The sequence below is a fragment of the Andrena cerasifolii genome, chromosome 13, assembly GCF_050908995.1.
Source record: "Andrena cerasifolii isolate SP2316 chromosome 13, iyAndCera1_principal, whole genome shotgun sequence".
Lineage (NCBI taxonomy): Eukaryota > Metazoa > Arthropoda > Insecta > Hymenoptera > Andrenidae > Andrena > Andrena cerasifolii.
In genome coordinates, this window is record NC_135130.1 from 4,164,252 (window position 1) to 4,177,501 (window position 13,250).

Genomic DNA, 13,250 nt, shown 5'->3' on the forward strand with positions numbered 1-13,250 from the left:
GCCGATGAGTACTGGGCGCCCCTTGGCCCCTCGCTAGCCCCCCTTCACCCCATCTTCCGCAGGCAAAGGTATATCTCCCTACCTCACCCTCCCACCCCCCCGGAAAGCCCTACTGACGCTCGTGTGCGGCCCCTTGCGCCCCTTTCCCTTGAAGTTACCCGTCCAGCGGCCTCTTCTGTGTTCTGATGGTGACAGACCCTACCTTACCGCCTCCGCTGCCGCCTTCGCGGCCTGGGGGTCGGGCGGCGAGGGGAGCTCAGGCAAGGGCGCTGGAACGGCAGAAAGGAAAGCAGAGAGACAGACAGAGTGAGAGAGGGAGAGAGACAGAGAGTGGGACACGGTTGGACGGATAAAGAGAGGAGCGTAAATGGGAGAAGAGAGACGAGAACGGAACGAAAGGGCGAGGGAGAGAGGGTTGACGCGTTCGTGGAGGACTGCTGGGGAGCAAGAGCGGTGCAGGTCATGGCAGGGCGCGGCGTGAGCGAGGGACAAAGACGAAACGTGGGGTACGGTAAAGGCGCAGCAGAGGCGGGGAGGATGATGGCATACAGAGAGAGGGAGAGAGAGAGAGGGAGACGTGGAGTGAGAAGCTAAGGGAGAGCGGGGTATGGGTGAAACGTGGAGTGAGGTTGGCGTGGTTAGGGTGAGGAGTCGTAGGGGAGCCGAGAGGAACAGGGAGCGGCGTGGAGGCGGTGAGGAGAGTAGTGGAAAGGGTGAGGTGGCCGAGGGGAAGGGGTCGCCGCCGCGACGCCAGTCGCCAGTTTGCCGTGAGCGCTCGTGATGCGAGGACGTCCTGTGATTTTGTCTACGAGCGTGGCGCTCTCTCAGCTATCGCACTAGAAACTGAGAATCGTCGCGTTGCTGTCCACGCACCCACGTCCCCTCGTCTCGCGGCATACGCCTGACAGAGTGAACACAATCGAGACAGGGACGGGACGAGGATCGCGCGCGAGGGTCGCCGATTTTCAACGGCCGAGATCCGCGGCGTGCGCGGGCACGCGAGACTCTCGTGCACGAGGGAACCACTCGGAGCGGTATTTTTCCCTCTTGTTTACCACCCCCGCGGTTGGGCGCGCGGGGCACGGCCGCCGGCCAGTGTGCGCGCGTGTGTGTGACATTTCTCGCGGCCTGGAAGAATAGCCGGGGCAAGGCAGCTTGCCCATCGAAACGCACCACCCGGTGTGTGTTCCTGCTCCTCATCTCTGCGTGATGCACGAGGCTCTCGATCGACCAGCTGATCGCGATTCCGACAGTGTTGCCTCGACTCGATGGACTGTATAGAGGCTGATCCGTGCAAGCATCGGGTACGTGAGCGGAATCCAGGATCCCCAGCGGCTAGGACAGTTTTCGGAGCGGGCTCGTCCTGCTATCCCTCTGCGCCGACACCCGGCACCGCGTGAACCGCGGGAGTTTTATCGCGGCGCCACTGCGCGGTGTTGTTGTGCGCGAATTTAAAGTTCCTGGGACGTGCGCCGGACGAGGACGGAGCGCGCGCTGTGTACACGCGTCGGGGCTTGGAAGGAGACGGAGCGCGGGCGTCGAACGGAGACGGGACTATAACTCCAGAAACTAAACTCCTGAGAAAGTTCGTGGGTGAGACGCGCTATCGAGACGAATACGCGCGGTCTCTTTCTGTCTCGCAGCCCCTCTACCTCTCCCACTCTGCCCCGCGTGTATTATCCGCGGTCGAACGGAGCAAGGACAGCGGATCGACGGCGGCAAAGGTGGAGACGCGAAAGGAGCCTCGACTCGCCGCTGCTATCGTTCCGTGGACACCGGTGCTTTCGGGGGCGTGAGTGGTGTGACGGGGAAGGTTTAAAAGAAAAAAAAAGTTGATAGCGCGGGCGCGACGGAGGATCGTGGAACGGACACGCGACGGAAAAGAAGCAGACGGACGATCGCCGCTCCAATAGGAGAAGAAGGACAGCCGCGTCGGGACTGAATATGTCCGCCAAGCGAAAGGGCACTGTCACCATGCAGCACCTCAAGGTGAGTCGACCGATTGCCACCGTACCGCCACGTGATCGGGACTTTTTCCGCGGCGAGGGCCTGTAAATCAGTCGCAGATATTCCGCGCGGGCAAAAAGTCCGCCGGGTGTCAAAGTTTAACGCAGAGCAACCGCGTGGTTCAAGGTTGTCCGTTTGTTTGCCGCTATGGCCAAAGTGTCGTGTGAAATTCTGGCGCGCGCGTGTCCACGCACCACGCACGCACGCAGGGTGCGGCGGAAGCGGCTGGTGCAACCTGGCTTCGGGGTGGTATGAAAAATAAGTCGAAATCGTGGCGCGGGGGGTGTTTTTTTTTTTACGAAATACACTCCGTTTTCGAGGGAATCGATTTGAAAAATTCCTGTGTTCTTATGGAATTATATTCCTACTCGACCTCGGTGTTTGTAAATATTGGTCGTGATCGATGTCAAGGTTGGAAATGGCTCGGTGTTAAATTCCAGAAATTTATCAACCTCTTGTCATAGGATGCGTAATTTACAGAAGCTAACGAACAGAGTTTTGGAGCTTCCTAGGCGTTGAACTTTGACGATTAAGGGGTTGCTCCATGTGAAAAAATGCAATTGCATTTGCACTTCGCGTCTGTTCATAGAAATATTGGAATTTCTGTGTCTGAGCTAGCATACCAATTGGAGTAGATTTGTCGTCATCAAGTTCACGATTTGTTGGAAATGGAACCATGAAATTTGCAGTTGTTAAGCATTTACTTACAGATTTACATATTATACTTGGTATTGTTTTAGTTACATATTACATTTCATGTGAAACGTATCAGTTACTGCCACTATCCAACACGCTTAAATTCCGGCTCGATTAAAGAGACACGTGTTTAACGACATTTTATATAAATGCAAAGTAACCAAAAACTTTAAATATTGAGGTTAGGTTTAATAACACCCAGACCTAACCCAGTTATTTTATATAAATGCAAAGTAACCACAAAGTTTGAATATTTAGGTTAGGTTTATTAACACCCAGACCTAACCCAGACATTTTATATAAGAGCAAAGTAACCAAAAAGTTTGAATATTGAGGTTAGGTTTAATAACACCCAGACCTAACCCAGACATTTTATATAAGTGCAAAGTAACCAAAAAGTTTGAATATTGAGGTTAGGTTTAATAACACCCAGACCTAACCCAGACGTTTTATATAAGTGCAAAGTCACCAAAAAGTTTGAATATTGAGGTTAGGTTTAATAACACCCAGACCTAACCCAGTTATTTTATATAAATGCAAAGTAACCAAAAAGTTTGAATATTGAGGTTAGGTTTAATAACACCCAGACCTAACCCAGACGTTTTGTATAAGTGCAAAGTAACCAAAAAGTTTGAATATTGAGGTTAGGTTTAATAACACCCAGACCTAACCCAGTTATTTTATATAAAAGCAAAGTAACCAAAAGGTTTGAATATTGAGGTTAGATTTAATAACACCCAGACCTAACCGAGACATTTTAAATAAATGCAAAGTAACCAAAAAGTTTGAATATTGAGGTTAGGTTTAATAACACCCAGACCTAACCCAGACATTTTATATAAGTGCAAAGTAACCAAAAAGTTTGAATATTGAGGTTAGGTTTAATAACACCCAGACGTAACCCAGACGTTTTAAATAAATGCAAAGTAACCAAAAAGTTTGAATATTGAGGTTAGGTTTAATAACACCCAGACCTAACCCAGACGTTTTATATAAACGCAAAGTAACCAGAAAGTTTGAATATTGAGGTTAGGTTTAATAACACCCCTTCTCCCTTCCCTACACTTTTACGCACTTTCAATTGAACTTTGTATCTTTCCTGCTGCATCCTGCGTCATTAAGACAATACTAAACCCCCTACCCTTGATTTATAATCATCGATCCTCGCAATTTAAACACAGTCCCATTCGAATAGCCAATCCAACCGCGGCGTCCTCCAGGTTGCCCACTCCAAGCATACTTCCTACTTAGAACCGACTTTCTCAAAAACGAAGCCCCGCTCGAAAAATCGTCACTCCGCAATTTCGATTTATTTTTGCGCAAGGTATCGCCCAATTTGCGACCGTGCCCCCATTACCGCCGCAATCTGTGTAAACCGCGGCGCGACGAACGGGGCACGTTCCAAGGGGCGAATAATTTTCGTAACGGCCGGGGAATCCAAGAGCGGGGTGGAATCGAGTTTGAAAATCGAGTTTCCGCTCGCGCGAGCCACTCGTCCCGCGGATCTCATTATTCCGACGCACTCTAATTTTTTTTTTCCCTGCCCCTCGTGTTTTTTGGAAGCAGCGGCGGGGCGAGGGGTGCGCGCGCACGCCCCGCGAAAGTTTTAATTGAAAGAGTTACACGAATTTCCCGTTCGGGAAAAGTTGCGACGGCGACGCTTAACGCGTATTGACTCATTAACCGCCGGCTGCGTCGTTGCGTTGTTTAAAGGAACACTGCCGTGTAGTTTCCTGTTAATGTGAATCGTCAGCACGTGTGCCTGTTTACACTTTCGAGATGCTTTAGTTCTGAGTTATAGAAATCAGTTTGTTCGTAGCTGAGTGTTAAGTCGGTGTTGGGGTATGTGCTAGAAAAATATTAAATAAATAGTTCGTACCAAAAGTTTGGATTTTATATGGGGTGTGCATATGCAGCTCGAATAATGTAAAATATAAAAATATTCTTGCATTAATCGTATGTTTAATTTTATTAATTGTGCCGCATTAAATGTTAGTAGGGAGAAAATATTATTACCTGATTGGTGACTAGGTATTCAGAGTTCGATATTTTGACCAAAGCAAGCTGGATACCAATCACTTTATCGATCGTGTAACTATGAAAATTTTTCACCCTGCGCGGCGTTCGTGTAGTCTATATTGGTATTTTGTGTTACTTCAGTTAGTTAGAAATGTATATGTACATCTTAGATTTGAAATTTAAAGTGAAGAAATTTTATCACGTGGAGGACTTACCTGCTTATACAGAACAAAATTTTAAATTTCACCGGACTTTCGTGAATTTGAGCAAGTGTCACTCGAAACGATTTTCAAAATCAAAGATATCAAAGTCATACGAAAAGATACACGATAGTAAATTGTATACGATCCAAGCGCACGAAAGAAACGAAGTATAAGAGGACAAGGGGAAACGGATTGTCCGTGGTCAGACGCGTTCAGCGATCAATAGCGCAGGAAATGTGTGCCTTTGTAATTCTTTTTGCATGCGTTGTCTCAAAAATATGTCCAATTAAAGATTATCAGAATTAACATGAACTTTCGATTTCTTTAAAAGATTTTAATGTTCCTAAATTACACCTGTGGGTATTCAGTAAGGAAGGACACCAAACGTTCCCTTTCTATGTGGAAAGAATAGATTTTCATGCCACGAAGAATAATATAAACGTAGGAATATCAACAAATCTTCCCCAACGCTTTTCTAATAAAAAATCATAAATTATTTTGGATACTATTAAATACCTTAGAGTAAATTCAAAATTGGTAGAATTGAAAGAATTACTTTTTCCAAAAACTGAATATCCTCGAAAAAGAACAAGCTACCAAAAGGTAAATGTAATATCCATCGAGGCAATCTTCAAGAAGAATATTTCTAATATTACCCCTTTTATTGTTTTAAACAATGCTGTTCGTCTGAAACAGTGTTCCATAACGTCAGTTTGCAAGAAAACTTTGGGCTAGAGTAAAACAGAATTTTAGTCGAAGGAATTATGATTTGATTTCCCTTCGATGTTCCAAGGATATTTGTTTATTTCTCTACTAAAATAGTTACGTAATCATTTTCGAGTGATCGTTTCGCTGGAAGTCAGTCTCTGATTAGATTGTTGTTACATGTTGGGAAACACGCAGAACTCGCGGATTTTCGCGTAGAATCGATGAAATGGACGCTAGTCAATGACGGACTTGTCCAGATCCGGCTTATCGCGGAACTTTTTCCTCACCTCGGGCAGATTAGACCTGTATATCACGCGCGAAAGATAATACGCGGCTCGCGTTTCCAAGGAGCCCGATCGGAGCACGTGCTCGATCAAAGAATCTCCGTGATCAGGCGTGCCGGCTCTCTAAACAGTTTTTCCTGTTTAACAGTATTTTCTAACTGCATATTTTGAATTTCTCAATTTTGCATTTTAGCGTTTGGATTTTTTCGCATTAATGTGTTAGAGACTTGAAACGAAAATGTGGAGGATGGACTTTGAAAATTCCTTATCGATCAAGTTGAAGTACTCCATTTCGAAAATTAGTTTCGAAATTCCTCGAAGACCGCATTGATTTATAAATAGCTGATAATAGAGTTTTGATTAATAGGTATTGGGAATACTGAATTTTTTTTGGAGAACTGTAGCCGTAGTTTTTGAATTGTTTAGTAGAATAAGCTTGCAGAAGTAGTTTGTAGTGGAATAAAAATTGCTGCGCTGTATTTTTCGCATTTTTTGTCAGACACTTTTATTCATACGAATATACGTTTTAGGGGATCTTTTGAAATAATATTTCTAATCTAGAAGTCATGAAGAATTTTATTACTTAACATTATTATTATTATTATTATTTAACATTATTATTATTATTATTATTATTATTATTATTGTTATTATTATTATTATTATTATTATAATTATTATTATTTAACAGTATGGGCACCTGCTAAGAAAATAGAAAAGTTTAACCGCTTTAATTATTGCAAATTGTTCGCTAATTGCTTTGTATCCCTTTTTCATCCATTTGGAATTCAGTCTTTTCGTCAAATGATCTCTATTCAAATTAGGCGTAAGAATTTAATTTAAATTGTATGTTGAACGAACGCTCTTCGATAAAACGTATAACCCACTGATTTTTAAACCACATTATATTGCAGCACCGCTGAAATTCATCGGCATTCGTGTCGAACTGTTTTTCCATTCATATTTAGGGTGTTTTAAGTCACTTACGCGCGAAAGGGGTGCCGATTGTAACCACCCGTAATTTTATTATTATATTTACATATTCTCAATTCGTTCGTTGGATATGTATCCTAATTACTCGCGTTGAGGTAATTGACGCGGAAATGTGATTTTGGGGTGGCTTGTGGGCGGGGTTGCCGCTCGGAACATCGTTAAAATCTACGATTAATTGCATATGCTGCGATCGGATCGTCGAGGGAATTATTTCGAAGGAAATTAAAGGAAAAAGAACAGAAAGGTGGTGCATGAAAAATCTTTTCGAAACAACCTGACCGTGTGAACGGATTTACTCCCCTCGCTTTAGTTTATTATCTACAATTTATTCCCCACTTTTAAACGACCCCTCCGCCCCAAGAACCTAGGATCTGTCGAATTTAATGGGACTAAAGCAATATTTGTCGAAACTGGACGCTAGCCCTCCCTACTCCTCGTACCTCATTAACTCATCGATCGTCCATCCGCATAAATTAATCCACAGAATACTGTGTCTCCACTCGCTTGCAAAATCCATACACCATCGGCGGTTATCCTGTTGACGGCACGGCAATGATCGACTCGAAAACTGCGCTCGCCGCAAAAGCCTTTGAATCTTTCACACCCTAGAGGTTTCTTTTGTCACCGGTGAAGCGAAATTTAAAACAATTCGGGAGGTTTCGACGATGATCGCATACCTGTTTCGTTCTCATCGAGTCTCGGACATGTTTGTCAGCCGCGACGAATGCTTTGGTTTAATGTAACAATTAATATCGGCGATGTAACCGAGTCGTTTCGAACGTCAATCTACCCTTCCCTCGTTTTTGCAGCACTGCGGTTTTGCTCAGTCCACGCTCATGTGCAGCGTTCAGTTTACGCAATTGGCGGCTGGAGCCTCGAATTCTCGGTTCACTTCGAAACTGCAGATGCTCGGAAATATAATTTGTTAGAATATAATGTTTATTTAGTCAAGAAAATAAAAGTTACACAGTCGAACGTCAGTATAATAATAATAATAAGAGCTGTATAAAACTTAAACTAAAAGTAATAGAAAGAATACTGTCTTTAGCGCGATACAAGTTATCCGTTCAGAGGGTTTTCTCGGACTGAGAAGCGCAGGGGTCGAGAAGACCGTTTCCCCCTCTTTTGGGTCTCCTGTAGCGAAAGAAAGGAAACTCATAAATTACCGGGTCCTTAAAGTCCCTGACACTCTGACTCTAGGAACAGTCTATCGTTGTACACATTCCAACATAATTTCAAGATTTTTTTCTCCGGATATACAACATATAATGCAATAAATCTTTTTGGTATTTATTAATGTACTCTTGTATTATACGAAAATATTTAAAAGAATTTCTTTTCATTTGTTTTAAAACTTTAAACGCGATTATCTCAAAACGCCTTTTTTCAACTGGTGCAGGTGATTGCAAAAAAACTGTTTGACCAATCAGTCTGAAATTTTTCCACGTTATTCAGCACATCAGTGGCTATGGCCGGGAGTAGGATTATATTTACTGATAAAGAATTAACAAAATGGCGGAAGTTCGAAGTTTAAGTGTCGAAATACGGTGAATTTTTCAAGCATTTTGCCTCGTAAAAAGTATGAAATGATTAATAAAAAAAGGTTTCCATAGTCCCGGCTATATCCACTGACGTGCTGAATAACGTGTAAAAATTTCAGACTGATTAGTCGAATAGTTTCTTTGCAATCACCTGCACCATTTGAAAAAAAATGTCGTTTCGAGACAAACTCGTTTAAAGCTTTAAAACAAATTAAAAAAAATTCTTTAAATTTTTTTGTATAATATAAGAGTAGCTTAATAAATACCAAAAAGATTTATTACATTATATGTTGTATCTACGAAGAAAAAAATCTTTAAAAAAAACTTAATTTTTCAAATCGTCACAGTGGACTGACCCCTTAAGTCTCATGTATACAAAACTGCTGCTAATGTTGATTAGTAAGCTAACGCCTACAACAGTTGTGTTAATTTCCCTTGCGGCACACCCTCTCCGTTTAAAAATCACTTACGCGATTTGATGCGTAGAAATGTTGACACGCACGGCCTCTAAAAAGAACCAGTCATTCTTTCCGTCTGAGTCGTGCGTTACTCTACGTTAATTTTAGTTCATATGTAAATCCTTTTTGTAATTATTCTTATCAGTGTAAAGTAAATTGGAATACACCCGCTCAATAATAATAATAATAATTACTAACAAACGTCGCCCGAGATTTAAGCATTCAGTGCTGTACAATCGCAGAAAGAAGAATTAGGGTTGGAATGAATTTTCTTCTGTACTCGCACGAGTATCAGCACCATCGTCAATTTTGACAAGGTGTTCTCCCTTTCCCAATCTATTCAAAAACCCCTCTCACTTTCGCCAGCGTAGCTGTGTCGAGCCAAGAAAGGCGACAAATCGTTTCGACTCGAGAACGCTCCTAGAGCTTCCGATTCGAGCCGATACGACACGCGATAAACGCGCGCGCCGCGAGGGAGGAGGGAGCGCGCGGAAGAGAGCAACGGTAAATATCGGTGGCTGGTTCACTCGCTGGCGCGCTAGTAGATCGATCCGATCAGAATCGAACCGCGAAAGTCAAGTTGGAATTAAGGCAGGTTCGGGACATCCGCGTCCTTCCCCCTCCGCAGTGTCCATTCCCCTCTCTCGTTGCGCTCCCCCCTCCAACGCTCTCTGCCGCCCCTCTTTTCCTCTCTTTCCCTCTTTCGTTCATTGAATCCCGTCCCTGCCGGTCGCGCTTGCGCCCCTCTCGTTCTCTCGGTCCAACAGGTTATATTTTTCCAACCACCCCTCGCACCCCCGCCCGTCCTCCTCGTCCCTCCCTCTCTCGCCTCCCCCCTCTTTTGTCCCGCTCCTTCGCTCACCAGGGTAATCAATCTTCTCTGTCTCCCTCCCGATTCCCTTTCGTTCGCTTCCACGACGAGCCAGCTTTCTTCCCGCTGGTTTTATAAGTTTTTCACCCCTCCGCCGACCGCACAGGGTGCGCTCCTCGAACCGTCCCGCGCTTCCAGCCACTTTGCAGCCCCGCGTCGAACGCGCGGCGAACGAGATAATTAAGGACGACCGCGTACTTTGACCCTTTAAATCGCGGTTGGCGCGGATGAATGGTTTCGGGGTAACGAAAAGTTTCGGCGACGGGACTGGTCTTGAGTTGGGCTCTTAGCGAGCTTGGAGGGGCACAGATTTAGAAGCAGTGGAGGAGGGGGTTTTGGATTTTTTTGGGACTTGGTAATTGTGTGATTTGTAACTTGTACAAATAGCAGTTTGGAGTTATGGTTCTGTAGTTCTGGTTTTACGTGTGGGGTGAAGTAAAAAGGGGTTGGTGGACTGTGTGATGGGGGCAGCTCGTACAGTATCCTCCAGTTGCCAATTGGATTTGCTCAGACTGTAGCACTCGCCACAGCAAATCAATTTCGATATTCACTTAATTCTGAGTTACTTAATAATTATTTATTTATTTATTTAGAATAGACGAGGGAGATCCATTTCGTGACAGAAAGAAGTGAAAAAAGACAGAGAGTAGAGAAACAAGCCTTACCTACCACTAAAACAAAAACAGAAAGTAATAGAAAAAATATGAAAGAGAATAATGTCTCAAGTCCTATTTACAGTTAATTTCAAATTAATGTCGTCCCGATAGAAATTTTCCAGGTTGCAAATTCTATTGAAATTTTATGCTTCGTATTGCTGCGTTCACTCTTGGATCATTAGATGCGCCTGGAGGAGCAGACTTTCGGTTTGATCTAATTCGGGTTTTTAAAAAAATTTCGTACTTTCTATGTAATTTTTTTCTCACCCCTTTGTTATTTTTCTTATGACTGTACCTAGGGGTTCGTTAAGCTTGGTTCAGGCTGTTCATTCGGTTACGTGAACTAATTACAAGTTAACAAAATATGCGAAGGGTTTTTGTTAAAATGGATTGCCCCAGGCGGTGGCGCACAAATTGAACTTTGTCGCGTAAAATCCATTGCATAACATTTCGCATACCCGTTTGCCCGTCACTGAAATTCTTTATAGTTGATTCACAGCGCGCGGCAATACGTTAGCCCGGGATCCGCTACAGCGCGAATTTTAATTCGGCCGCGGCTGGTGCAGGTACGATTGGTAATAATGGCGGCTTTTAAAATTTCTGGATAATCTACTTTCCTCCCTTAAACGGCGTAGATATATGTATGCATTTTTCGTTTAGTACAAATTGGATTAGTGTGGCGGATTCGTTATATGCATTAACTGCTCTGATCCCAACGTTACTACTTTCAAAATTATTAAATTTTATGGTACTATCCGAATGTTACACGCGAGCATGAAAATTTTGGTATTCTTCTACGCTTTAAAATTACCAGGCTATAACGAATGCGTAGACAAAATTGCGCTCGGTCCGAAGAAGAATTGCTGTCCCAATTATAAAGCAGTAACAAAACAATAGAATTAGCGAGATTAAATAATAGTACTTATGTGCTATAAAAAAGTATACAAATTATCTTTGGAGTATAAATAATCTGCTACAGTACAGTTCGCGAGTGAAGGGCCACATATGATTTCCCTCTCTCCGCAAGCTAAGTAGACAGAGTGGGGGAATCGCTCTGCCCACTCTATGTGATTGGTCCAATCTTTAACCTTTTTTTTTGCGAAAAAAATACGGTTCACTTACGCCACACAGTTCCTCTTATAGCTTTTACCCTTCCATCCCCTATAACACACATTTATACAGAAAAAATCGCCCTTGAATGTAATATTTAAAATAAATTTTGCGCCAAATGTTTTAAGCAACTTTATTCTCCATTGATTCAGATTTCTAAATTCACCCACAGAGACTATCCCCATCACATTCTTTACACTCTGTCAAATTTCCATTAACAAAGTCATCCCTCACCCTCCTAGCGAATTTTCAAAAAATCCAATAAATTAGCGCATTACCTTTGTCGACCACAGACTTACTGTGCCGCCACCATAATTTCTTATCAGTGTCACCGGCGGTGCGATAATGCACCTATCTCTCGCGGAGTGCATTGAAAAATATTTCGCCCCTGACCGGGCGCAGAGTATGAATCAGCCCGTGACAGGGAGAAGCCACGAGTCGGCCGCGCTCGTCGAAGGATCGACGCATACCTAATTCGATAACGACGGATTCGTCTCGAATACACGACGCGTTGGCCGTTTCCCCTTGGGTTCGGTTTGCGGTGCGCGACAAAAGTTAAGCTGGATTTGCCGAGAATAAACGAGGCGTTCAAAAGGAAACAAGAAGAAACGCTTGTAACTGGGGCGCTTTTAACGCCGTTAATCCTCCCCTCCTCGCGATGTAATATTTATTCTCTGCCTCTGCCTGCCTATTCGAACAGCGCATTGTGCTATGCACGTCGTCACTTTTCAGTCAAAGCGGAGGAATAACTGTTTGTGAAGGTGTAGCGGCTAACAAAAGAACTCTTCTGGCCTGGGAAAGTTGTTCAAGTGTTTCGTGGGGTTTTGATTATTCGTCTTTGTCGGATGACGCTTGCCGTGGCGGAGGATTTTTTTATCGCGTGGGATGTAACAAGATATTACAACGATGTATACGATTTAACTCATAAAAATAAGTATTATTAGTTGTAAGTGCTGAATGAAAGTGAAGGGGTCCAAATGCATTTGACTATTCGAAATACAAAGTTAACTTGATTTGGCCCGGCGGAAAATAATCGTAGCACCTAATTACTATACTGTAATTTATTTTGATTTTATTAGGGTCACTCAATGAAGCACAGAAACACAAATAAAACTGTTGCACTGATTTTTCATTCGAACGAAGTTAAATAATTTGAAATAGAAAGGGAATTTTTAATTCGCATAACTACTCGAATAGTCAAATGCATTTGACTATTCGAGATACAAAGTTAACTTGATTTGGCCCGGCGGAAAATAATCGTAGGACCTAATTACTATACTGTAATTTATTTTGATTTTATTGGGGTCACTCAATGGAGCACAGAAGCACAAATAAAACTGTTGCACTGATTTTTCATTCGAACGAAGTTAAATAATTTGAAATAGAAAGGGAATTTTTAATTCGCATAACTACTCGAATAGTCAAATGCATTTGACTATTCGAGATACAAAGTTAACTTGATTTGGCCCGGCGGAAAATAATCGTAGGACCTAATTACTATACTGTAATTTATTTTGATTTTATTGGGGTCACTCAATGGAGCACAGAAGCACAAATAAAACTGTTGCACTGATTTTTCATTCGAACGAAGTTAAATAATTTGAAATAGAAAGGGAATTTTTAATTCGCATAACTACTCGAATAGTCAAATGCATTTGACTATTCGAAATACAAAGTTAACTTGATTTGGCCCGGCGGAAAATA

General features: G+C 43.0%; 1 protein-coding gene across 5 annotated transcripts in view; it reads left to right on the forward strand.

The window, feature by feature from the left end:
• Positions 1–753: 753 nt before the first annotated feature.
• LOC143375981 (nucleolar protein 4-like) overlaps positions 754–13,250 on the forward strand; it is a 139,485-nt gene continuing 126,988 nt past the window's right edge. For 4 of the 5 annotated variants that reach the window (XR_013087008.1, XM_076825743.1, XM_076825740.1 and 1 more), the window contains exon 1: positions 754–1,989. Coding sequence is in view for 3 of the 5 variants with exons in the window: in XM_076825740.1 (XP_076681855.1) it covers positions 1,945–1,989 (45 nt within the window). In the remaining 2 variants the exon portion in view is untranslated. The remainder of the gene's footprint in view (positions 1,990–13,250) is intronic. The other variant, XM_076825741.1, reaches the window with a different exon arrangement.